General features: G+C 39.9%; 1 protein-coding gene across 4 annotated transcripts in view; it reads right to left on the bottom strand.

The window, feature by feature from the left end:
* Specc1 (sperm antigen with calponin homology and coiled-coil domains 1) overlaps nt 1–26,882 on the bottom strand; it is a 252,278-nt gene that overhangs the window by 48,960 nt on the left and 176,436 nt on the right. For all 4 annotated transcript variants that reach the window (XM_070027618.1, XM_070027617.1, XM_070027616.1 and 1 more), the window contains 5 exons: nt 26,460–26,605; nt 25,344–25,447; nt 21,432–21,513; nt 16,387–16,543; nt 12,790–12,892 (listed from right to left, as the gene is read on the bottom strand). In XM_070027618.1, the coding sequence (XP_069883719.1) occupies nt 12,790–12,892; nt 16,387–16,543; nt 21,432–21,513; nt 25,344–25,447; nt 26,460–26,605 (592 nt within the window). The remainder of the gene's footprint in view (nt 1–12,789; nt 12,893–16,386; nt 16,544–21,431; nt 21,514–25,343; nt 25,448–26,459; nt 26,606–26,882) is intronic.

Below are 26,882 nucleotides of genomic sequence, written 5' to 3'. Positions count from 1 at the left end.
GAGGAGGCAACAATGCTTGATAAGAAATGTACTCATTACCTTGCTCATGTAATTGTAACGCCTCTGTATGGTATTTTCACAATAAAAAACAATAATAATAATAAAAAAGAAATATATTAAATAAATGGCCATCATTTAGGAAAAAGGGAAACGTAAAACTCTACTTATGTTTTTCTGACATTAGGTATTCCACTTCTATTAGTAATTTAAAAAATGAAAAGAAGGGGCTGGGAAGGTGGCTCAGTGGAGAGCACTTGACTTGCATGCTTGAGGCCCTGGGTTCAATTCCTCAGCACCACATAAGAAAAAAGCCTGAAGTGGTGCTGTGGCTCAAGTGGTAGAGCACTAGCCTTGAGCTGAAGAGCTGAGGGACAGTGCCCAGGCCCAGAGTTAAGGCCTCACGACTGGACCCCCCCAAAAAATGACAAGAAATGTTATTTTCTTGCTAGGCATTGGTAGCTCATACCTATAATCCTGACCACTTGGCAGACAGAAATCCAGAGGGTTGCAGCTAGAGGTTAGCCAGGGCAGAAAAGTTCCTTATACTCCATTTGCAAAATAACCAGCAAATACAGGACTAGAGGAATGGCTCAAGTGGTAGTACCTGCTTAGCAAGCACAAGGTCCCAAGTTCAAACCCCAATTCTGAAAAAAAAAAAAGTCATTCGTTTGTCTCAGGTTGAGGAAGATCAAATGAGTATGTCTATCCAGGACTGGTGAATGTATTATCTCATACAATCTTTTTTTTTTTTTTTTGGGTCCGGTCATGGGGCCGGAACTCTGGGCCTGGGCACTGTCCCTCAGCTTTTCAGCTCAAGGCTAGCACTCTACCACTTGAGCCACAGCGCCACTTCCGGCTTTTTTTTTTCTTTTTGCTTATGTGGTGCTGAGGAATCGAACCCAGGGCCTCAGGCATGCAAGGCAAGCGCTCTACCACTGAGCCACCTTCTCAGCCCAAAAGACTTCACTTTTCTTTCTTTCTTTTTTTTTTGGTCGGTCGTGGGGCTTGAACTCTGGGCTTGGGCGCTGTTCCTGCGCTCTTTAGCTCAAGGCGAGCGCTCTACCGTCATACAATCTTATACAGGATGTATAGATGTGCTAAGGCTATAGTTTTAGCAGAGAACAATTTGATAAGTATCAAAATGCAAACTCAATATACTCTTTGACAAAGTAAATTCTCTTTTAGGAACAAGCTTTTAAAAAAGCTTAGAACTAGTTCACAAATATTTTCTAAGCCTAAAGAAGACATGGTAAATGATACTCGTCATCATGGCACTTTTTAAAAATTAAGGTAAATTTATGTAACACAAAATTACCATTTTAAACAAGTTTAAAAATGTACAAATCACTGGCTTTTAGAATAGTTACAATGTGCAGCCATCACCACCCCCATCCCCCCCGGACATTTTCATCATTCTAACAAGGGATACCTTTATTCTTCTCAAACATTCATCCCTCTCTCTCCACCTTTGCCCTCAGCCCCTGGTAGCCACTAGACTGCCATCTGTTTCTATGGATTTTCTTATTTGAGTTCTTCCATTATAAATGGAGTCATACAGAATGTGTCTTTTCTATCTGTCTTCTTTCACCAACAGAATGTCTTCAAGGCAAGGCATATTCATGTTATGGCACATGTCAGAACTTTGCTCCTTGTGGTGGCTATACTAGAACTTCAGATTATAATGATCAGAACTCAGCAGACAGACTCACAGCTGCTCAGTTATTGCCTTCACAGATTTATGACAGTGAAGAAATACAAAGCAAAATGAACAAAGGGAGAAGGACCTGGGGTGATGCCCAGAGGAAAGCAGGCACAGACTTTCCAAAGTCCTCCCCAGAGGAGTCACGGGACAGATTTATCCTCCAGCAATGGCCTGTCATGTGTGAAATGTTACCAATCAGGAAGCTCGCTAGCAAGGACCAGTCAAGTGGGCTCCCTCTACCCAGCACATGCCACCGAAAGGAAGCAGGTGTTCAATATAAACTAATGTTTGCATGCAGCTTAGGCACAGTAAATGACTCATCAATTGGGGGGAGTAGGAACCCTCCTGAAATCTAACTATCTAGATGCCAGTCTTGGGCCTGCCCTACCAGCAGCCTTTCTAAGACGGCTATGCTCACTCTTCGATGTATTGTGCCAAAAACATGGCTGTCAATAGCTTCCAGGCCTGATATAGTATTAGAGTAATTGTTCAGTTTTATTCTAACCTTCCTGACTCAAAGTATCCATGCAAACATGCATGGTAAGAGTAAGAGAGCATATTCCAAAAAAGCCAACTGGAGGGAGGGTCACCAGGTCACCAGTTATCGTAGACACAACTTAGGAAATAAAAAGTCATTTTTATTTTTCAGCAAATTCTACCATTGCCCCAGGGTGTTCAACAAGGCCTACACCATCTAAAATGTCTTCACAAATCACTATGGCATAAACTATGGCAGAGGCAGATAGGGAGGGTGAGAAGTGGCCTTCATTATTTAGAAGCCAATAATGACACTCATTTTCCATTGGGAATCTATCTTTACAATGAAGTCAAGAAAAGAGTTTCTCTGAAGACAATAAATAAAACAATTTTACAGTCTTTGAATTGTAGCCCTCAAGGGACCTGCATGAAAAAAAGAGAAATCAACACACAGAGCCCCAAATGGCCTGATATTTCCTTGGCTGCTTACTACTGGGTAAGCATAGCTCACTGCTTGTCTGTGGGAACTCCAACATGGAAAAACAGAAGTTACTGACAATGTGGGTATCCTGTTCAGATCTAAAATAAGGTTCAGTTTAGACAACATGATGGCTGAGTTTTGTTTGCTCTTTTTGTTTTTTGTTTTCTCTAAAAGAGAAGATAAAGGTCTTAACTAACAAGTCTGATTTAAAGATGTCTATTGGTCTATTAATGACAGTGCAGGTATCCCTTGCTATCTGAATTCTAAACAATACAAAGTAAGAAACAGGATCGGTTCAGATCAATTTTCAAGGAAATCCCTGGATATCTGAACCTTTGTTTCTTGCTATCTGAAATGCAAGAACCAAGCAAGATTTGAAAAACAGGAGATCCTTCAATGCCTTTATCTAAGGAAAGGTAAACAAACTTATTTCATACACAGCCAGAATATAAGTAACTTTGGTTCTGTAGCTCATCTAGCCAAAAGGTCTCTGTTGTACTGGACTCTGTAATTGCAGCAAAATATCTATAAACAGTATGTACATGGTGGCTGAGGGAGGCTATATTCCAATAAAACTTCCTTTATAGAAACATATGGTTGGGGCTGGGAAGGTGGCTCAGTGGTAGAGCACTTGCCTTGCATGCCTGAGGCCCTGGGTTCGATTCCTCAGCACCACATAAGCAAAAAGCAAAAAGCCGCAAGTGGCGCTGTGGTTCAAGTGGTAGAGTGCTAGCCTTGAGCTGAAGAGCTGAGGGACACTGCCCAGGTCCAGAGTTCAGGCCCCATGACCAGACCCCCCCCCCAAAAAAAAAGAAAAGAAACATATGGTAGGTTAAGGTTGGTCCCATCTGAGTCAAAAGTCCATTTTAATATCATTCTAATATTCTGTATCAGGCCCATATTGTGATTCCCAAAAGTAACAGCTTTGATGATATAAAAGTTCACATTCACTATCTTCGTGTGACACAATGTGAATATTCTGTTACATGGAGTTCGTACAAATTAGGATAAGGATATTTTTAAGTGTCTTTTAAAAGTATCACTTATCAATAGCAGTTGATGGGAAAACTCAGTGCAATCTTTATCAATCTTGTGAGCTTACATTTTAATTATAAGAGATGTAGTTTAAAAAGAAACATCAGCTTGTTAACTGTCACATGGCAATGAAGTAGGATAACAGAGAAATGGACAGAACCCAACCTGACAGGACCCTGTTGCCTACTACTTGTACTCTAATTCCAGAAAAACAGGCTTTCCTTAAGAACTGTTTTTCTACTTTGAAAAAGACCTGGTTTAATTATTGACTGTAATACATCTTTATGGTCTTTTCCCTCAGACTTTGCACTCCCAAATTATATGTCACAATCTAACACTCAATATGAAGAATATACCTGGGTTATGAGTCACAATAATAAAATGAATCCTTGAGAATCCCACCTCCCAAAAGAAAAACTAGATTGCCAGTACCTTGCCTCTATTTGTCTGTATTGTTCATCTCTATTTTAAAAAATCATATTATTAAGATATTGTGCAGAGGGACTACCATTTCATAAGTCAGGTAACCAGTATTTTATTTTGGATAATGTCACCCCTTCTTTTACTTTCTTTCTGTTTCCCCTTCTATTTTTTTAAATACAAATACTTGCACATTTTTGTAAGTTGTTAAAAAAATACAACTTAAGTTCCATTCTCACTCCTACTCACCTTCATCCACCAACTTCTTGCCCCCTGATTTTTTGTAACAATTATTGTTTGAAGTTAACTAGCTTTTATTGAGATACAGTTCATAGCCCATGAAGTCTATCCCTCTAAAATGTACTTCTCAGTAGTTTTTAGTGCAATCACCATCACTAACTACTACTAGGACATTTACTTCAGGAAACAAAAGCCTGGCCCCCATTAACAGCCACTCAGTTTCCCTTCCTCCACCCTCTGCAACCACTATTTCCCTTCTTCTCTACAGATTTGCCTAATCTGGACATGTCATACCAATGGAATCATACAGTTAAGTGACCTTTTATGTCTGGCTTATTTACTTTAAACAGACAATAGTTTAGGGGTTAGGGGTAAGGAGGCCTTGTTCATGATTTTAAAGAAACATTGTCACTTATTTGGAGGTAGCATTATATTGAGTTTAAGGATACAGCCATAAATAGCTGTGAGCTTGTACTCCAGAAAAGATATTGGAAACTCTGGGAAGGTAGGATTTCTGCTTCACTCCCTTGGAGATAAATGAGAATGATATAGGAGGTGAGCCTAGGAGTTCATGACTTTAAGAGTAAGCACTAGCCAGGTGCCAGTGGCTTACACAAGTAATCCTAGCTACTCAGGAGGCTGAGATCTGAGGATTGCAGTTCAAAGCCAGCCTGGGGAAGGAAAGTCTGTGAGACTCTTATCTCCAATTAACTGCCAGAAAACCAGAAGTGGAGCTGTGGCTCAAGTGGTAGAGCACTTGCCATATAGTAAAAGACAAAGGCCAGGTTACCATTTCTATTTTGGAAATTGAATAGTTCAACTACCAGAAGCCTTGAGCCCCTTTTCTACCAAAAGTAGTAAATGACAATATAAATGTTCAACTTGACCCAATTCATACCACCCTCCCATCACCCCTAGCCTTTGTTCTACCCCTTCAACATGTCAAGCTCCTAGCCACTTTCTGCTCAAGTTCTCTGCATGGCTCCTCAGCTTTGAATTCCTTCCACTCCATCTCCATGAGGCTAGCTCTTCCTCTCACTTTGGTCACTTCCTCAGATGGCCCTCCTAATCCAGAGCTCATCCCTGTTGGGGACTGATCCCGCACACCTGTGTGTGATAAGAACACATTCTACCACTGAGCTACAGTCCAACTTCTAGTTGCTCTTCCCACACCCTTAACCAGACCCTCTAATGAGACACTCAATCTCAGTGCCTATGAATAGACTGCTAGTCCTTGAAACTTTCAGTTTTAGTCAAAATTAACGATAAAATGTGAACTACATTGATGTGTGATGATGTGACTTGGGAAGAAACTACCTTGTTGACAATGAAACTTTCTTATTAAATCACTTTGGTTAAATTATTTTACTAAAGATATAGAAGAGAATGTTAGAGAATATTTATAAACCAATGTCTACAAAGGCACTTAAGAAAAACACAAGTAGGCAAAGGTCTTACTTGATTTAAACTTGTGGAGTTCTGGTTACTCATCATAAATTTCAGTAATTCTATACAGAACTTCCTGGAAGTAGTCAGTCACTCCTTGAGCTATTCAACCATTTTCCAAAATTTTTGTTTCAGTCTCTCTGTATTAAAGATGCAGCATATTGTGATAAAAAGCTTATAAGACAGGTTTGTGATAGGAAATAGCATTTATATGTTAATATACAGAATGTAAGAAGGTGAATGTACACTTAAGTGGCAAATGAATGAGTTTTGAGATAAATAACCCATTATCACACAGCTATATTTATATGTAACATATGTCAGGTCCAGGTTTTTCTTACCTATTAGAGGGCTTCAGGATCTTGAGGCTTAGTTATAGTATGAAGCATGCTATACCTCTGAAAATATACCTCTGAAAATACCTCTGAAAAATCTAGACCCAGCTATGAACTTCATCCTTACAGGTTATCTGTGGGCTGACTGGAACAGGCTAGCATTCTGCATCAGTGCTGAGATATTGCCAATATCTACAGAATGCCAAGGCATCTTGCTTTTCTTGTGGGATGTAAAGCTTCAGGGTTAGTGTTACAGGGTCCTCTGTTCTGTGGTCTTCAGACCCTAGTACAGGACAGTCAGCTTGCTTTGCCTTCTGCTTTTTCTTAGCTGAAGCACTTTGACCTGGAATAACCTTTAATGACTGTAAAATTCACTCTAAATCTAAGACCTCAACATTCTACATCTAAGTACAAGAAGACACAACTGCCCTACTGCATGGATAAGACTATGGCTACATTTGTGAGATCGTGTGATGTCCTGAACTCTGGTTGGTTAATGGCCTCAATAGGAATCTCCAACCCATTGCTAGGTGTAGGGCTCTCCTATACCTCAAAAGCTAGAATCTGAGACTAGGTATAACTCAGTGGTACAGTATTTGCCTTGTAAAGCCATGTGTTTGGTTTGTAGCATGTTACTCAGAAAAATTTAAAGTTTTAGAGACCCTTGGTTCATGTGTTTAATCAAAACTTTTGCAAAAAGTAATATTGTAGTCAAGTATTTGAAGTGCTTTCAGCTAAGTCATTGCATCAGTTTTGTTCTGTGGTATAGTCAATTGCCACAAACTTACAAATTTACAACTATCATCTCAAGGTAGGTCAAAGATTGTGTGTATCATTTAGGGTATGCTCTGGCTTGAACATGTGTTACAAATGGAGTCCTTGAATTCATGTCAGTGGCATTTGGAGGTGGGCCTTGAAAAGGCATTTAGGGCTAAATGAGGCCATGAGGGTGGGGTCCCTATGATGCCAGTAGTGTATTTATAAGAAGAGGTAGAGGGACCTGAACCAGTACATTCACTCTGTTAACCCTATGACAGGCTCTGCCATGCTATGATGTAGCAGAAGGCCCTCGCCAGATGCAGCACCATACACTGGAGCTTCCCAGATTCAAGCATAGTAAACCAAATTAACTTTTATTTATCATTAGTCTTTAGTATGTTATAGCAACAGAAAATGGACTGAACAAGTGCTTACAAGGCTGATACCAGGTGTCAAGGGAGTGTCTTCCTCACCTGGAAGCCCTTAATAGGAACTGTTCCTTTACTCATTGAGGTGACTGACAGATTCTTGTGGTCATATAAGATCAAGGTTCCCATTGACTTGCTAGCTTTTGGCCATTGGTCTAGCTCAGCTCTTGGAAATGGCTTTTGCGTCCTGTCCACATGGTTTCCTCCATCTTCAACCCAGCCCTCCATGTTCTTAATTGTAGTCTCTCATTTTTCTTCTGCCACCACCAGAGAAAAATTCTTCTAAACCCCTCATATGACTTGGTCAGGCCTAACTATGTTACCTTTCTACCCTAGAGTCCATTAATTAGTAACCTAAAATGCATGAATAAAATGTTTTATGATATAAAACAACATCAAAATGGGGTTAACACCTGGGAATAGAAATCATGGGAGTATTTCAGCATGCCCACCAGGCATGGTTCTCGATGCAAATTACACATCTGCACCATGTGGAGAGCTTTAAGAACTTAAAAAAAAATACCAATGTCAATAGTAACCCCTTTGTACAACTACTTAATAATAACAGTGAAACTCTTTAAAAATACCAATGTCTAGGCTTTATCACTAGAACTAAAGATTCAAGATTTCATGGGGAGGGATCCTGGCATCAATATTAAAAAACAAAAACAAACAAACAAAAAAAGACTGCTATGGTCTTGAGTATTTGTATCTTCTTTCTCCCTGAATTATTTTGCTGAAACTTAAAATCACCATTGTGATGGCTTGAGGAAGTGAGCCTTTGGAAAATAGTTGGGTCCTCTGATGGGATTTGTTTCCTTATAAAAGAGGCCCCCAAACTGCCTTACCCCTTCTACCATGCAATGACACAAGCAAAAGGCATTACCTATGAACTAGGAAATGGGCCTTCCCTAGCCACCAATCTGCCTTAATCTTGGACTTTCCAGCTCCAAGACCTGTGAGCAATCATTTTCAGCAGTTTGCAAAGCACTTACTGTGCTGTTTTGTCATAGCCTTCCAAATGGGCTAATGTATGAGCAGCACAGAGAACCTCAGCCTAAAAGCTCCTTAATCAGTCTGTATCTCAAGTTGCAAGAATCTGTAGGCTGAAACAGGGGTAGGGACCATCTGTCCCTAGGCCATATAAGGCCTGTGAAATCATTTGGTAGTTGATGTGATAGACACTTAGTGTTTCTTGTATGCTTCTCACTGGCTGTTCATGGCCTACATTTGTACTGATAATGGCTCTCAAAAGATATCATAAATATCCAAACAGCTCTTGGCACTAAAGAGGCTCTGCATTCCAGCTATAAAAGAAGTAGAACCCAATGGAAACACTGATAACCTGAAGAAGAAAAGACCATCACTGGACTATTATCTACGATAAGTAAACATTTGAACCTATGTGAGCAGCTATGGAATTCTATGTTGCCCAACATTCTCAGTATTTCTACTCTATTAGGTTTCTGTATGTAATGAATGGATATGTTTAGAGGACATCATACTAAATGGAATAAAGCAAGTTCAAAAATCAAAATACTGTATGTTTTCACTCATAGGTGGAAGCTAGACATAAAGGACATACATATTCATGGACATGTATACATATACCCACTTGCATAACTGTATACATGGATTAACACAGAACACGAATCCAAATAAGGGTCTACTTAGGGAGAGAAAGAAAAAACTTGCTGCGAATATAGGAGCTTGAATAACATCCACTTAGTAGCTTATAGTTTTGCAGGTCAAAAGTCCCTGTGATTCAGGCTGGGTTCTCTGTTCTGTGTCAAGGTGTCATTAAGCTGGGCTCTCACTTGGAAGATCTAGGAAATAATTGCTTTCAAGGTCTACTCGGGATGTTAATAGATTTCATCCCTTTCTAATTGTCCTATTACCTGAATCACCAGTGTCCACCACAGTCTAAGACATAGTATTGGCCTACTAACACAGTCAAGGTTCCACTCATGCAAGTGTGGGACAATTGCAATTCTTTTAGGTTATAGAAAACTTGAGAGAATTACTGTGAATTTTGTTCATTCATTCATCAGAAGTTTTTTTGGATCAATATCCCTCTGCAAAAGGAAGGCAAAAGGCAAAGCAAACTGATTTTCTCAGCCCAGTTGAGGGCCAGTCTGAGGGCCCCAGAACATTTGCAGCACCTGCAGATCTTGATTTCACAAGTACAGAGCACTCCAGGTAGCGTTTTGTAGGGTAATGTCACAATCTTAGCACTTAAGATACTTTAGTGCTACAAAGTCCCTGTTTCTTGCTGGTTGTCAGTCAAGGATTCTCCTCAGCTCCTTCTTATGTGCGACCTACAGCTTTGAACCAAATTGTGTCCAAAACTTGTATTTTCAATCTCTGCCTTCTTCCTTGAGACAGAGAGAGCTCTCAGTGTTTCAACAGCTTCTGTGACCTAACCTAGACCTATTTTTGCTGTAAAAAGGGGAAAAGATTATGTGAAGCTGGGGTTTTTGTCATGGAACACTCCAGTGGTTTTGTCTGTCTGTTCGTTTGTTTTTTCATCATGGCCCCTGCTTAGGAGATCACAGGAAAGGAATTTCCAACCATCCTTAGACTCAGCTCAGTTGAGTGTGACACTCCTGTCGATCCTATGATGCCTCAGCCCAGCACTTAACCACCTGAGTGGCTACTGGAATTTGTACTGACTTTACGGGCTCTTTGCATTCTTTTAAAATTGAACAGCCTCTTTACTCCCTTTCACCATTTTTGTAACCTATGTAAAATTGTGTAAAGTGTGATATATGATTTGTGTGTTATAGATATTTGTAGTTAAGACTGAAATGGAGTAAAGAATTGCAATTGCCACGCTCCTGACTTCATGAGATATCGGGATTATTCTGAGAAGTAAAGCTGTCAAGATTGACGTAACTTGGGACTCTAATGTTAGTTGATAGATTCTGTCATTTAGGAAAGAAACCAATGTGACTTGCCTACCTTAATGCCTTAGCTTACGCCACACAGTAAACAAAAAAAGAAAGTATTTTAAGTCATTATGTTCATGGCTACTGGTCTTCAGATATTTGAATCTATTATGGCATCCTAATTCTGAGAGAACAAGATTATGAGACGCCTTATGCAAACTAATCTAAACAAACAGCAACTGTGAAAAGTAAATAAAACAAAGAGGTGGTTGATACTTCTCTCTAAAGTTATAGACATTAACAATAAATTAGAAATACTCTTCAAACAGAATGAGTTGTTTCATTAAATGTAAGAATGAATTAAAGACATTCATAAAAACAAAAAAAATCTGCAGCAGGGAATATTCTCAACACTATGACTGGAAATATCTTGTCTGTCTCCTCCCTGCTACCTAATTATAATAATGTTACATCACAAACAAATAATGGTTTCTGAAGTTTTAAACTCTTGGATCCATTTCATCTTTTTTTTTCTTCAGTATTGAGATTTAAACTCGGGGTCTTGCACTTGTCTAGACTAGTGCTCTGCCACTTAAGTCATGCCTCCTACTCTTTTTGCTTTTAGGTTACTTTTCTTTTTTGCCACTCTTGTGGCCTGAGCACTGTCCTTGAGCTTCTTTTTGCTCAAAGCTAGCACCCTACCACTTGAACCACAGAGCCACTTCCAGCTTTTTCTATTTATGTGGTACAGAAGAATCAAACCCAGGACTTTATGCATGCTAGGCAAGTACTCTACCACTAAGCCACATTCCCAGCCCTTAGATTACTTTTTAAATATATGTGTGCCAATCCTTGGGCTTGGACTTAGAGCTTAAGCATTGGCCTCAAGATTTTTTGTTCAAGACTAGTGCTCTACCACTTGAGCCATAACTCCGCTTCTGGCATTTTGGTGGCTAATTGAGATAAGAGTTTCATAGACTAGGACTGGTTTCAAAATGCAATCCTCAGAGCTCAGCCTCATGAGTAACTAGGATTATAAATGTGGGCTTTAGACTACTTTTTAGATAGTATCTTGCTTTTTCGTGGGTCCTGAAGTCTGGTCCTGGGCACTGTCCCTCAGCACTTCAGCTCAAGGCTAGTGCTCTACCACTTGAGCCACAGCACCACTTCCGGCATTTTTTGCTTATGTGGTGCTGAGGAATTGAACCCAAGACTTCATGTATGCAAGGCAAGAACTCTACCACTAAGCAACCTTCCCAGCCCAGTATCTTGCTTTTTTACCCAGTGCACCATGGACCCATTTCTTCAGGGAAGAAATGACAGCATCTAAACATCAGTGATCATCTCACAGCTCAACCACAGTGAAAGCTTTGTTGCTGACAGACTGCTCTTCTTGAAACTGTTTTCTTCAATTTTCCATTACCACTTCTGTTTCCTTGAAGCTAAAAGCTCCTATAATCAGCTTTTTCTCTCTTTTTTTGCTTTCTATTTCTTCACTAGTTTGGCTGACAAGCTGAGGAATGATGCTATTGTGGTGACTTCTGTTTTGGTAACAGTTTGATCCTTAATATGGGGTTGTTTTAGAGCATGCAGAGTCACTAAAAGGAAAGAGAAAAGGCCAGAAACACATATGTCTTCAGGGAGCCTCTTTTACTGGTTATAAACATGACTAACTTTTTGTTTCTCTTTTTTGAGAAGGTAATGATGAAGGTACCAAAATACAATAGACTTAAATTCTTAGGCTGATTTAGATATTAGATGGTTACTGTGATGGAACAATTTTAGTTTTGCTTTCCAGCTCTTTTTTGAGAAGGTAATACTGAAGGTACCAAAATATAAGAGACTTAAATTCTTAGACTGATTTACATATTAGATGGTTACTATGATAGAACAATTTTAGTTCTGCTTTGAGCTTTAGCTAAGCCCTAATTTCTTTTTTTTAATAAACTTAACAAAATTAAATTGTTATTATAAAAGTGATATACAGAGGAGTCCTAGTTTCTTGCTAGCTTCTTTCTCTTTCCTTGTCACTTTCAAGAGTTTGAGTTTAGGAAGGATGTGCTATGGTGCTATATATTTTAGCATGATGAGGTGTATATAGATGGGAAGGCTGAATCTGAGTAGAGTTGGCAATTAGGAGATGGAAACAAAATAGGGCAACTGTATAATGCGAATTGTAGACTGAGAAAGCTTCCAGAAGAAATAGGACAATATCTTCATGACCATGGGATAAACAATGATTCTTAAACAGGATATAATATTTAGGGTTGGAAGGTCATATAAAAGGTGCGGGGGAATTGGCAATACTCTGTTCCTGTGTGGGATTTATAACTGTGTAGATTTTCATTTAATAATACTCATAAAACTTTAATTTATACTTCATGTACTTTAATCTTTATGTATGGTATTTTATAATAAAAACCTTTAAACCTTTATACTACCCTAGCAAACCAAAATTTTTGCACACAAAAAACAGATCTTTAAGGCCTGGAAGAGTAGAAAGATGACCACATGCTCATACATGGAACGTGTTCTGATACAGGACTACAGCTACCCAGCTGGCTGCATTATCCCTTACCGCATAACCTTCTGTCTTCTTCTGGCACCATTTCAGTAGGGCATTGCGCTTGGAGCCACCATATTCCTGGGCCAAGGCTGCCAGAGGGTCTCTTCTTTCCACACTGGTTAGAAAAAAATAACGATATAGATAAAGAGAAAATGCCGGCTCAAATGTTTAGGAAATTAATAGCTACATTAGGAAAAGCAAGTCTAGATAAAGAGACAAAAGAAACAACCAAATGAATTACATTAATAATACACGTTAAGGGCTGTATGTGTGGCTCAAGTGGAAAAATATTTGCCTAGCAGGTTTAAAAAGCACTGAGTTCAATCCTCAGTACTGCCCAAAGTAATATAATACATTTTATTATTTCATGGACCTAAGAACTAAATTGTGCTGCTTTTTTATTATCCTAAATTAGTTGTAGAGTGGTTTTATTGTGATATTTACATATATGCATATAAAGTACTTAAATCAAATCCATTCCATTTATATTACTTTCTTAACCACCTCCTCTTTACTACCTCCTTCTTTGGTTAACTATTTTACTGGGTTTTAAATTGCACTTCTTAACTTAAGAGGCTTGGGGAGAGGTATCTGCTCTAGTTGTGAAAAGTTAACAGAAAGCTCCTCTGGGTGTCCCCTGCTTCTTCTCCTCCCAGTAAAGGGATGGGATTTCTGCGAAGTTCCCATTTCTATTTGTGTTCCTCTAAAAGAGGAACACAATTGCCTTCAGTCTTCTGACTCACATTTCACTACTAGAGAAGACTATACTTACATCACAGGAGGAGCGACTGAAAAGCTAATATCACATCTACAGATTGAGGACTTTGTTCCAGACTATGGTCTGTTCTTCACGAGCCCATTCATCTGTTCAGAAAATAATCACCAATCTAATATGCCCTGCTGCCTCTGCTTTCCTCTTTCCTCAGGAAATGCTTTGACTACAGATCTTTTCTTTGAAACTCAAGCTTTGTGTATTTTTGAATGTTAATGAATTTAAATATCTTCTCTTGTTAAGCTACTGCCAGTTTATTTCATAGACAAATGATCAAATCTTAAGAGAGAAGGTTTAAACATCTCTACAGTATCCATCCGATAGTTAAAAATATTTGAAAGTAAGTTTTTTTAATTGTTGTTGCTTTTTTTGGCCACTTCTGGGGCTTGAACTCAGGGCACTTTTCCTTGAGCTTCTTTTGCTCAAGGCTTGTACTCTACCACTTGAGCCATAACACCAATTCTGGCCTTTTCTTTGTATGTGGTACTAAGGAATCGAACTCAGGGCTTCATGCATGCTAGACAAGCACTCTACCACCAAGCCATCTTCCCAGTCCTAAAGTGAGGTTTAAAAGAGGAATAGTATAAGTCTACATCTGAGCAATATGAACCAGGTAGAGAGATGTTACAAGAAATGGTTCAAACATGAAGTAAATTTTTGTGTATACAATCTGGTAACTGCATTTTCAAGTGCCAGGAGGATCTGTAAAGTCAAGCCTATGAGGTTCTTTGGTCAGAGTTACTGGTGATTAAAAACCCCTGGTGGCCACACATGAGGTTATATCATCTCTCAGAACTGGCTTTCTATACTAGACAAATTAGAGAACTGAAATGAAAGCTTAGAAGAGTTATGCAAGACTAAAGCATTTACAAAACACTTTTCTTTAAAAAAAACCCAACTGAATATGATTGCTCCTTCCAAGAAATTTTAAAACAAACAAGAACTTCTAATATAAAACATGTATATCCTGCCATGGGTTAATCTTAGTTATATGAATATAAAGTAGAAATAAGAAATTAATTTTAACAACTAATGATTCCTGATAAAAAAAGTATAATACAAATAGTATATATAATGGGGTCGGAATGTGGCTTAGTAGTAGAGTGCTTGCCTCACATGCATGACGCCCTGGGTTTGATTCCTCTGTACCACATAAACAGAAAAAGCCAGAAGTGGTGCTGTGGCTCAAGTGGTAGAATGCTAGCCTTGAGCAAAAGAAGCTCAGAGACAGTGCCAGGGCCCTGAATTCAAGCCCCAGGACTGGCAAACAAAAATAAAAACAAAATACAAACAAATAGTATATAAATATACATGTAGCCTTTTTGTATTCATTTCCAGATTAATTCAAGACCTACAAATTCTGGCCCTAATACCTGTTTTTGTTATTTAAATCTCCTACAAATAAACAGGATGATATACATATATATATATATATATATATATATATATATATATATATATAAAATCTGGGTTTTAAATGAAACTTTTGAAACATGACATCATCTAGTTGGATCTAAACATGATATACCCCAAGATAGGAGTTGAACTTATTCAGACTTTAATAAATCCTTTTATAACATACATATGGATCATTAAAGTATTTATTATAAAGCTTTTTTCCTCTGAAGTACTTAGTTTTGTATATTTATCTATCTACTCATTTATAAGTAGTCACTGAGTCATACATATAGGACAAGGCAGGGATATGGGAAAAATACCCAAAGGTAAGATAAAAAATATTTACTAATCACTAAATGACAGTCTGAATAGGGACAAAGGTGGATAATGTGCAATTTATCTACACTACAAATAAGCTCAGGATTTAAACTCTCCAATGGGAAAAGGATATCTATGCTGCCTAGATGATTAGCACTTTAAGGAAGGCTTGACCTTGAAGGAGAAGCAGTATTTAAGAGTAGGAATGGAAAAAAGAAAGGCTGATCAAGTGACAATTTCATAAACAGAGACTTGGAGTGAAGAGCTGGGCCATTCTGTTAAGAAGGGAGGGATGATCAATTGTGGCACAGGCAGAAGGCCAAGATGGGGAAGGCAGATGACAGCCTTGAGAGATTTCTGACTTAAGTGCTTTAGAAGATGAACAACATGTAGAACAATGAAGTAGGGAAGCAGCTAATAGCTGTTGGCTGGGGCCTGGAGGGCACTGACAGTGAGGAGGTGGGCAGAGGTGTGGGAACAAAGACCACCCACCTGGACCTCCTTGCCCTCTCCCTCTTCTGTATCCTTCACATTCTTGCGAAAGTCCCTTTAAATGCTCATCTTGAAAATGCCTCGATAATCCTCCTTCTATGCCACTGTGTTCTCATTAATCTTCCTTAAAGAGCAGGTCTGATCTTAACTGCTATTCAAAAACAAAAACACAATCCCACAGACTTAGTGGTTCCCCACTGCTTCACCAAAATAAGTATGAACTTCTTTCTTGGCAATGACGACTCTTTGCAATAGAGCTCCAATCTGATGTCCAGCTGTAACATCCTAGTCATCTATCCAACCAGTACTGGCTGAGGGCCTACTGTATGCACAGTATGCCCTATTGAGGCCCAGGTGTAGTTCCACAGCTTTCTCCTGGTGGCAGCTTTATATCCTCTGGCAGAAAGGTCAGTTCTCTTCAGCTCCCAAAACCAACTAACACTCCCAATGCACTATGCATTTTTTTTTTTTCCGAACAGCCCTTCAGCTCATCTTGCCCAACACCATAGTTTTAGTGTCCTCCATCTGGACTTGTTTAAGGCAAGTAGTGTATCTTAATCATTTCATTCAGAAAATCTTTGTAGGACTGAGGGATGAAGGAAGAGCAAGATATTTTCAGTGGTACCTACCTGAGTTTGCTAGGTGGCTTCAGGCCCCCAGTGGAAGTGCTCAGCAGTCTGGTGCTCCCAAAGCCCAGGGAGGGGGGTCTGCTCAGTGACTCCAGAGAGGGACTCTTTCGAAGGTAAGGATCTGGTTTCAAGTCCTCGGTCCTTCCCTTCAGAAGATCTGTGTAGGCAACAATAAAATCACTGATTCCTAAAGAAGAGAAATTTAGTCATCATACTGCATTCTCAAAAACAATACAATTCTCATTTTCATTCTTTTTTTTTTTTTTTTTGGTTGTGGGGCTTGAACTCTGGGCCTGGGCACTTTCCCTCAGCTCTTCAGCTCAAGGCTAGTGCTATACCACTTGAGCCATAGCACCACTTGTGGTTTTTCTGATAGTTTATTGGAGATTAGAGTCTCACAGACTTTCCTGCCTGGGCTGGCTTTGAACTGCGATCCTCAGTTCTCAACCTCCTGAGTAGCTAGGATTACAGGTGTGAGCCAACAGCGCATGGCTTCATTTTCATTCTTGAGTACAAATATATACTCATTTTTTCCTACAAAAAATAATAAAAATGCAAATAGAGGGGCTGGGAATGTGGCTTAGTGATAGAGTGCTTGCCTAGAATGCATGAAGCCCTGGGTTCGATTCTTCATTATCATGTAAACAGAAAAAGCTGGAAGTGTCACTGTGGCTTAAGTGGTAAAGTGCTAGCCTTGAGCACAGAGAGGCTCAGGAACAGAGCCCAGGCCCTGAGTCCAAGCCTCAGGACTGGAAAAAAAGGCAAATAGAGACAGAGTATTTTCTAGAAAGAATTTTCCAGGCAGAACCACCTACATAATCTGTAAGACCTAGTGCCAAATCAACCTCTTGTTCAAAAATGATCATGAAATTCAAAACAGCATTATCGGAACATTAAGCCGAGTAAAGACCTTTCTAAGAATCTCATACAGCTACTCAGTTTGGAGTCCTACAACACTGGCACTGTCCCAAAGTCTTATGCTTTGTTTTAATATGTGGACATCAGAGAGGGCAAGTGGGTAGGAAAATGCCTCGTGACTGTCAGGTTACAGGTAACAACAGCAGGCAAAAAACTGGGAACCAAGAATAAGAATTATTATTTTTTTTGTCAGTTATGGAGCTTGAACTCAGGGCATGGGTGCTGTCCTTGAGCTCTTTTGCTCAAGTCTAGCACTCTACCACTTTGAACCACAGCACCACTTCTGAATTTCTGGTGGTTTATTGGAGATAAGAGTCTCACAGAGGGCTGGGAAGTTGGCTCAGTGGTACAGTGCTTGTCTTGCATTCATGAGGCCCTGGGTTCGATTCCTCAGCACCACATAAGCAGAAAAAAAAACCGGAAGTGAAACTGTGGCTCAAGTGGTGGAGCACTAGCCTTGAGCTGAAGAGCTGAGGGACAGCGCCCAGGCCCAGAGTTCAGGCCCCATGACCGGCAAAAAAAAAAAAAAAAAGAGTCTCACAGACTTTCCTACCCAGGCTGGCTTCAAACCATGATCCTCAGATCTTAGCCTCCTGAGTAGCTAGGATTACAGACATGAGCCATTAGCACTGGGTTTAAGAATGAGAACTATTTTACAAGAGAAGAAGCATTTCAAATCACAGGGTTTGCTTCACTAAAAAGTAAGCACAAATCTTTGTTAAAACTCCTTTTTAAAACTGTAATATTAGTCTCCAACTAAAAGCTGAATCCTCCAGATATTGTGTGTGTGTGTGTTCTAAGGCCAGATCTAAGGCTTAAACTCAGGGTGTGGGTGCTGTCCCTGAACATTTTTGCTCAAGACTAGTGCTGTACCACTTACACCACAGCTCTACTTCTGGCTTTTTGGTGGTTAACTGGAGTTAAGTCTCATTGATTTCCCTGCCCTAGGCTAGCTTCGAACCAGGATCCTCAGATCTCAGCCTCTTGAGTAGCTAGGATTACAAGGATTAACCACTGATGCCTGGCTGTCTCATATTTCTTAAAAGATCTTAAGAGCAGAGAATAGGAAAAAATCTTCCAGACTGACAGAGGAAACTGGAGTTCAGAGAATTAGGTAAGAAACACAAAGCTACATGACCAATAATGATCAGGCTGAGACACCCTCCCCCTCACCTGACCCATAAACAAAAACAATACTTCTCCAGCTAATAGCCTCCAATTATGGGCAATGAAGTTGGGAGTGAGGCCAATTAGCTGTAAATAGCAGAGAAAAATAATGTTTACATCATTGAAGAGAACAACAACAGCAGTACATTAATCCTGGTTCTGTAACTTCTGATGACCTCAATGTTGATAAGAAGTTGGTGGGAATGGCTGGAAACAATTTTTACTGTGTAATTCTTTCTTTATTCTAGCAAATGGAGTCAACTCCAGAGACAGGTGCCTGATGGGAAGAGGAGGGTAAGGCTGTCAATGAGCTATTTGTTTCATAGCAACAGTTGTGGTCTCAATTTCAGTATTTATTTAGCTTGTCAATCAAAGCTAAGAAACTGGAGCTATTGTAACAGAGAAGACACAAACACTCTGAGACAAAGCTCATCCACTAAGGATACTTACAATAGTTAAACTAGATGGCAAGTTTTGTTTTATGTAGCTATTACCACAATTTATAGGGAAAAAAGATCACCCAGTACTGTACATAAAATGAAGTTATTCACTATTTTATTTGCTATTATGTTATATAGTTATATAGTTATGCATAGAACTTAAATAAGGACAGGTTTCAACTTTCTGTTTTAGCCTTTTCCCTCCATTTCTAAAATGGAACACAGATTTGGATGCCTATGACTTAAGTTTTGACTAAAGAAAATTCTGGAGGTTTTAAGAATTATTCTCTTAGGGAAGGAACACAAAGACAAAATGCCTATGTGCCTCTGGTCATATAAGATAATATTTATCTTGCTGGTCACTGGTGGCTCATGTCTGTACTCCTAGCTACTCAGGAGGCTAAGATCTGAGGATCATGGTTTGAAGCCTGCCTGGGTAGGAAAGTCTGTGAGACTCTTTTTTTTTTGGGGGGGGGGTCTGGCTGTGGGGCCTGAACTCTGGGCCTGGGTGCTGTCCCTCAGCTCTTCAGCTCAAGGCTAGCGCACTACCACTTAAGCCACAGCGCCACTTCCGGCATTTTTCTTTTTGCTTATGTGGTGCTGAGGAATTGAACCCAGGGCCTCGAGTATGCAAGGCAAGCGCATTACCACTGAGCCACCTTCCCAGCCCTCTGTGAGACTCTTATCTCCAATAAACCACCAGAAATTCAGAAGTGGTGCTGTGGCTCAAAGTGGTAGAGTGCTAGCCTTGAGCAAAAGAGCTCAGAGACAGCATCCAGGCCCTGAGTTCAAGCCCTATAACTGACTATAAATAATATTTATCTAAATGAACTCCAGGAAATGGAAAAAAAGAATGATTCCAAATCTACTCTGCTTGTGTTCTATAAATGGAACAACAAAGACTAGATGGCAACACATCTGTTTATGACATGATGTACTGCGTAGGTTAAGCCTACTATTGAGAGATATTGCTCAGAAAAAAATATTCCTTCCAAAGTATTACCAACCATTAGCAGTGTATCTGGTCATATCGAACTCTAGTGGGAAAGTATAAGATTCATGTTTTTTTTTCTAAATTAATGTTTTCATGCCTGCTAATATAACAGCCATTCTGCAGACCTTGGATCAAGGAATAATTCTGAATGTCAAACTGTATTACTTAAACAATACATTTTGTAAGGCCATATCTGCTATGGACAGAGATTCCTCTGAGGGATCCAAGCAAAAGCAAGTTGAAATCTTAGAAGGGATTCACCATTCTTGACACCATTGAGAATATTCATTGCTAGGCCTGGTCACTCAGTACCGTAATCCTGGCTACTTACGAGAGATTGAAGATGTTGTAATCCTGGCTACTTAGAAGGACAGAATGGGGATGTTGGTATAAGACCAGTCTGGGCATAAACATTTGTAAAATACCATCTTAAACAACAGCTTATCCCAGCTACAGGAGAAGCCCAACAGCTGGAAAGAGTCATTCTGAGTGATTTTGAGAAGTATAAGTAGAAGGATCACAGCCCAGGTTGGCCTGGGCATAGAATGAGATGTTCCCTTAAAAATAGCCAGCACAGGGCTGGGAAGGTGGCTCAGTGGTAGAGTGCTTGCCTTGCACGCATGAGGCCCTAGGTTCGATTCCTCAGCACCATATAAACTGAAAAAGCCAGAAGTAGCACTGTGGCTCAAGTGGTAGAGCACTAGCCTTGAGCTGAAGAGCTAAGGGACAGCGTCTAGGCCCAGAGTTCAGGTCCCACAACCAACAACAACAACAAAATAACCAACACAACAGGGGGCTAGAGGCATGGCTCAAATGGTAGAGCACATGCTCTCAATTTAATTTTCAGTAATTCAAACAAAACAAACCTAAAACATTTATGCCCATAATCCTAGCTACTTAACAAAGTGTGGCCAGCCCAGTCAAAAAGTTAATGAGAGCCCTTCTCAATCAATAAGTTAGGTGTGTTGATATGTGCCTGCAGTTTCAGCTACTGAGATTCATAGGTAGGCCACAAAAAAAAAAAAAAGAATGCAGTATAACAACAGGAAAAAAATTATGCTCAAAGAAGGCACAGATATCCTGAGAGGCATATTTTAAGAATTGTGAATATAAAATTGGATAAGGTTATTTACTTAAAATAGTTATTTTTAAAACATTATAAAATATTCTCTTGAGATTCAGTACATTAAAAAAAAGCCAACCAAGTTTGGCATCTCTCCTGTTCCACCCACACTGAGAATACACCCAGGGGGAGAGATTTCCTCTCATCCACTGCACAGTTGGATCTGACATCCACAATGTATACACATAGGGGCTGAAATCAGTTGGCATAAATGCCCCATTTTACTTTTCAATTTTAGGCAGAACAAAGAAGAAAAGCCAGTGCCACACACACACACACACACAAAAAGTGAAAAGTACAGTGCTTAAGGGAAGGGAAAAAGAAAGATAGAGGGTGAATAATTTTGTACCACATTACAAGTACATTTGTAAAATATTTAGGTAATAAATATCAAGTGATTTACCTGAGAGGGGAAGGTCTGGAAGGTCCAAGCGTTGAGTCATCCCTTTGGTCGTAGGCCGGATGCTGCTGAATGTACAGTGTCTCTATGGAAACCAAAAGGTACATGGTAAACTTGTGATGTCAAGAATAGCACAACACAGGTGTGTGTATACATGTGTACATACAATAGGTCTAAGCACAACAGAATCACCATAGAGAGCTTTTAAAATAACTTATTTGAATAGATAAAAGATGCAAGGGGGCTGGGAAGGTGGCTCAGTGGTAGAGCGCTTGCCTTGCATGCATGAGGCCCTGGGTTCGATTCCTCAGCACCACATAAGCAAAAAAGAAAAAAGCCGGAAGTGGCGCTATAGCTCAAGTGGTACAGCACTAGCCTTGAGCTGAGGGACAGCGCCCAGGCCCAGAGTTCAGGCCCCACGAACGGACCCCCACTCTCCCCCCCCCAAAAAAAAAGATGCAAGGGGCACAATCCTTACTGGAATGCAAAGGGAAAACTGGAGAAAGATGGTCTTCTTTTCATTCTCATTGCCCTTTTCTTTTTTTTGGTCAGTCGTGGGGCTTGAACTCTGGGCCTGGGCACTGTCCCTGAGCTCTTCAGCTCAAGGCCAGCACTCTACCACTTGAGCCACAGCGCCACTTCTGGTCTTCTAGTGGTTAACTGGAGATAAGAGTCTCATGAATTTTCCTGCCCAGGCTGGCTTTGAACCATGATTCTCAGATCTCTGCCTCCTGAGTAGCTAGGATTACAGGCATGAGCCACCAGTGCCCAGCCTTATCGTCCATTTCTTTCCCCCACAAGCAATGTTGATTATTGGCTTCATGACTATCCTCTGTGTAATATTTTACACGTTTGAGCATGTGTGTATTAAAAAATAAACCACTGTTTTTCTTTTGTTTTGTTTTTAGTGGCCAATATGTATATGAAAAATATGCTCGACATCACCAATCAGGGAAATAGAAATCAAAAACATTGAGAGATCATTTCATTCTCATTAGAAAGCCCCTTATAGCCAGGCACCAATGGCTCACACCTGTAATCCTAGCAACTCAGGAGGCTAAGATCTGAGGATCTCGGTTTAAAGCTAGCCAGGCAGAGAAGTCCATGAGACTTAATTAATTACACACACACACACACACACACACACACCACACACACACACACACACACACACACACACACACACACACGAAAGTCAGCTGGGAACCAGTGATTCATGCCTGTAATCCTATCTACTCAGGAGGCTGAGATTTGAGGATCATGGTTCAATGCCACCTGGGCAGAAAAGTCCCAGTACAGGCACTGAGTTTAAGCCCCAGGACTGGCACACACACAAAAAGTTCTTACATGATACCCCAGAAGATAACCAGCCCTGGTGAAGATATGGAGAAGTAGAACTTGGACATGATGATAAGAATATAAAAGAGTACTAAAAATAGAAGGAACACTGATTCTGGTGATACATACTTGGAATCTCAGCTATTCAGGAAAGGAAGGTAGGAGGAGTTTTGATTAGCCCTAGCAATAAGGTAGTGATACTCTTTCAAATAAAAAGGGCAGAGGCATAGCTTCAGTGGTAGAGCTTTTACCTAGCATGCCGGAGGACCTAGGTTCAATCTCAGTACTATGAAAAATGACAAAACCCTTATGGAACAGTTCCTTTAAAAACAGAATAATTTTAATATTTTAAATAGAACTTCCATAGGACCTAGCAATCCTACTCCTGGGTATTTACTGAAAATAATCAAAATTAGGATCTGAAAGAGCTATTTGCCCACTGGTGTTTATTTCAGCATTATTCACAATAGGCAAGAGGAGGAAAAAACCTAAATGTCTAGCTAGAGGAAACAGCACGCTGTTGTTCAATGGGTACAGAGTCGAAATTCATCAAGTTCTAGAGAGCTTCTATTTAACATCATGCTTACAGGTAATATTACTGTACTGTACATGGAAGGCCTGTTAAGATAGCAAATATCCCAGTATGCAAGGCCCCCAGGTATTCAACCTTAGTAACACACACACATCTGAAGATTTTGCTAATTTTTTAAGCACCATAAAAATCCTCTGTTCTTATAAAAACCAGATGTTATAACATTACACTATTTTTAATCATTTGGTTTGGTTTGCTTATATATCTTGAAATTAATGCTACATTGGGTCTATAGCTGCCCTGTTCTCTTTGCTAGATTATAACCACTAGCTTGACAATTCAAGAGCCACCTTAGCTGGGCGCTGGTGGCTCACACCTGAAATCCTAACTACTTAGGAGGCTGAGATCTGGGGCTCACGGTTCAAAACCAACCCAGGCAAGAATTTCTGTGAGACTCATCTCCAATGAACCATCAAAAAACCAGAACTGGCACTGTGGCTCAAGTGGTAGAGTGCTAGTCTTGAGCTAAAGAGCATAGGGACAGTGCCCAGGCCCAGAGTTCAAACCCCATGACTGACCCAAAAACCAAAAACCAAAGAGAGGCCACATGACTAGGCAAGCAAGCACACAGCTTTGCAGCCAGACTGCCACCAACCAGCTGCATGAATATGAGGTATGCGATTTTCTAAACTTTATCTTTTTTAGCAAAGCACAGCAATAGTCCCAACAGTATCTACTACCCCAAAATGTTGGGAAAATTTAATAAGTTAAAACTCATCTACAGCAACCAAATTAGAGCCTGGGTGCTACCTACTCTCTAAGCTTTTTTGCTCAAGACTAGCATTCTGCCACTTGAGTCATAGTTCTACTTCCAGTTTTTTTAGTACTTGATTGAAGATAAGACTTTTGTGGACTTCCCTGCTTGGGCTGGCTTCCAACTGTGATCCTCAGATCTCAGCCTCCCCAATAGCTAAAATTACAGATGTGAGTCACTGGTGTGAACCCCCACTTTTTTGTATTGTTTATTTTACCTTTTTTGTGCACCAGTACTAGGGCTCAAACTCAGGGCATTATGCTCTTGCTTTGCTTTTATACTCAAGGCTGGCTCTCTACCACTTAAGCCACACCTCCATTTCTGACTTTTGGCTGGTTTATTAGAGATAAAGAGTCTCACAGATTTTGCTGCCCTGGCTGGCTTCAAACTGATCCTCAGCTCTCAGCTTCCTGAGTAACTAGGATTATAGGTGTAAACCCCTAATACTCTGAAACACTGGTTATTTATTTATTTTTTTACATATTTGGGAAAGTTGCCTAAATTCTTTTTTTTTATTGTAAAGATACTATACAGAAGGTTACAGTTACATGAGTGAGGTAATGAGTACACTTCCTCTTGAACATTGTTACCCCCTCCATTGTTTTCCCCCTACCATCCCCTCCCTCCCTACCTTCCCCGAGGTTCTTTTTTTTTTTTTTTTTTTTTTGATTAACACTGGTTATTTTGATATATAGTTTGTGTCTGGAACATCATCTGCCTACTTTGTGCTTCCTGCCATAGTCAAAATAGATAGGTACCACCATGCCAAACTGCTTCCATAGAGATACTTTTAGACTTTCCTGCCTAAGCTGTCTTAAGAACTCTAATCCTCCCAATCTCAGTCTCCCACAAAGCTGAGATGACAGGTATGCCATGGTCCCCAGCTGTTGGTTGAGAAGGGGCCTTATGTGTATATTCAAGATGGCCTGGAAGCACAATCCTCCTGATCTAGCCTCCCAAGTATCAAGGATTACAGAAGGGAGACTCTGGTGTCCAGTTCATTTATTTTTGACCATGTTAACCTTGTTAATAATTGTTGTTATAATAGCTGTTGCTAGTAATTATCAGTATCTAGGGTGTACTTTTTCTCTTTGCTTTTGATCATTTGGTATTACCTGCTCACATGCCTGGTTTAAAAAAAATTACCTTAGTATTTACTTGAAAACATGTAGATAAAAATTCTAGATGATATAATCTTGTACACATATACACTTATGGGCCTTTCTAATACCTGCATTGGAGAGACTGCTGCTGCGGGAGCCGTCCTCACTGGTATTCCACTCAGGGGACTTCTGGGGGTCTTGTGGACAGAAATATTCTGCCCAGCCCCACCTGCTAAGAAAAGCGATTGTTGGAACATATTCCAGTTCAAAAGTGCAAACAATAGTTTTGATTTGCTATGAACATTTTCTGGTGACTTAAATATCCTTTGATATTCAGTTTAAAAAAACATTTATTATCCTTCTCTCCTCTGGACTATGGTTGAAGACATTATAGGGAGGAGTTAGCTGAGTGAGGATTGGTCTGGAATGTAAGACACTTAAGAAAAAAGAAATGTGTATGTAATGAAGTTCCTCTGGGGGGGTGGGGGGAAAGAACAAGATTGACCTTTCACAAGCCATTTCTGTTGATCTATGCACAAACTGACTCACAGGGCTTTCCTGTCTCTCCACATGTATAGTCTAATCTTAATTTCAAATTTAACTGCAAACAGTTTTAGAAGAGCTAAATACATTTAACGACTAGCTATTGCTCCAGTCCTCCACTAGAAACACACTTGTAGTAGTCAAAGAAAAGAATATATTACTATTATGAAGAGTTACACATTGTGTTTCTCTTATTTACTACATTGTGTGGGCATGTAAAAGCATGAACATGCATTTTTCTCATATTTCAGCTAAGTATAACTAAAAGGAAATTATGAGTCAGCCAGATCATTCCAGAAAAAGCTGGCAACACACAGTGTAATGCATAGTAAGTGTGACCAGGATTCCTACAAGAGGGCCAAATTCACCGCTGTAGTGCCTTATTTCTTAGCAAGCAAAGCCTCTGGCTGACCCAGCAAATTTTCAGGAGACAGGGAGAAGCCAAACAGTAGGAAACTGAATGGCCCACTTACACACAGCAGAAAAGGAAAGTAGAAAGGCAGGAACTGGGGTTGGGAAGAGGTAGGGAGAGATTGGAGTCTTTATTTGTCTCTCTATGTGCCACATTCTCTACTGTGGCCTCGTTGGAGACTCAGCCAGGCTTTGAAGCATTATCTAGACAGAACTCTGCCACAGGCTTGATATGCCAGCGCTGCATGTGAATGTGGAGCTTTGCTTATGTAAAACAATGATTTAAATACCTGGGCGTCCTAAGTCAAATGACTTGATCAGTGACTTTACAGTGGTTGCAGACTCCGACGGTGCTGGAGATGTTCTATTGACATAGACACCATGCCACCGGCCAGCAGCATCTACCTCCGATGAGTCTGATTCTTCATTCACAGGTCTGTACATAAAGAGCACATCAAATTGAAAAGATGAAGGATGACCCCAGAGGGGGATAAATGACACAAATGGAAGTGGAACTGATGTGGAGAGAATACACAAAAGTAGAAGAATTCTAAATTTAAAATCCTGTTTTCTGTGTCCGTTGCATCTTTAGGAAATAATGCAGGGACAGCGCTCCATTGTTGAGATGTTTTCTTAGGAAATGGTCAGAAATAGTATAAGTATAATCATTTGATTTTAGCTCTCTAAAGAAAGAAGTATGTGAATTTACCAGC

The sequence above is a fragment of the Dipodomys merriami genome, unplaced genomic scaffold (genome assembly GCF_024711535.1).
Source record: "Dipodomys merriami isolate MVZ:Mamm:240054 unplaced genomic scaffold, mDipMer1.0.p SCAF_19, whole genome shotgun sequence".
NCBI classification, from domain to species: domain Eukaryota; kingdom Metazoa; phylum Chordata; class Mammalia; order Rodentia; family Heteromyidae; genus Dipodomys; species Dipodomys merriami.
Note: the sequence above shows the minus strand (reverse complement) of the source record. Positions and strands in the feature narration are given on the sequence as shown.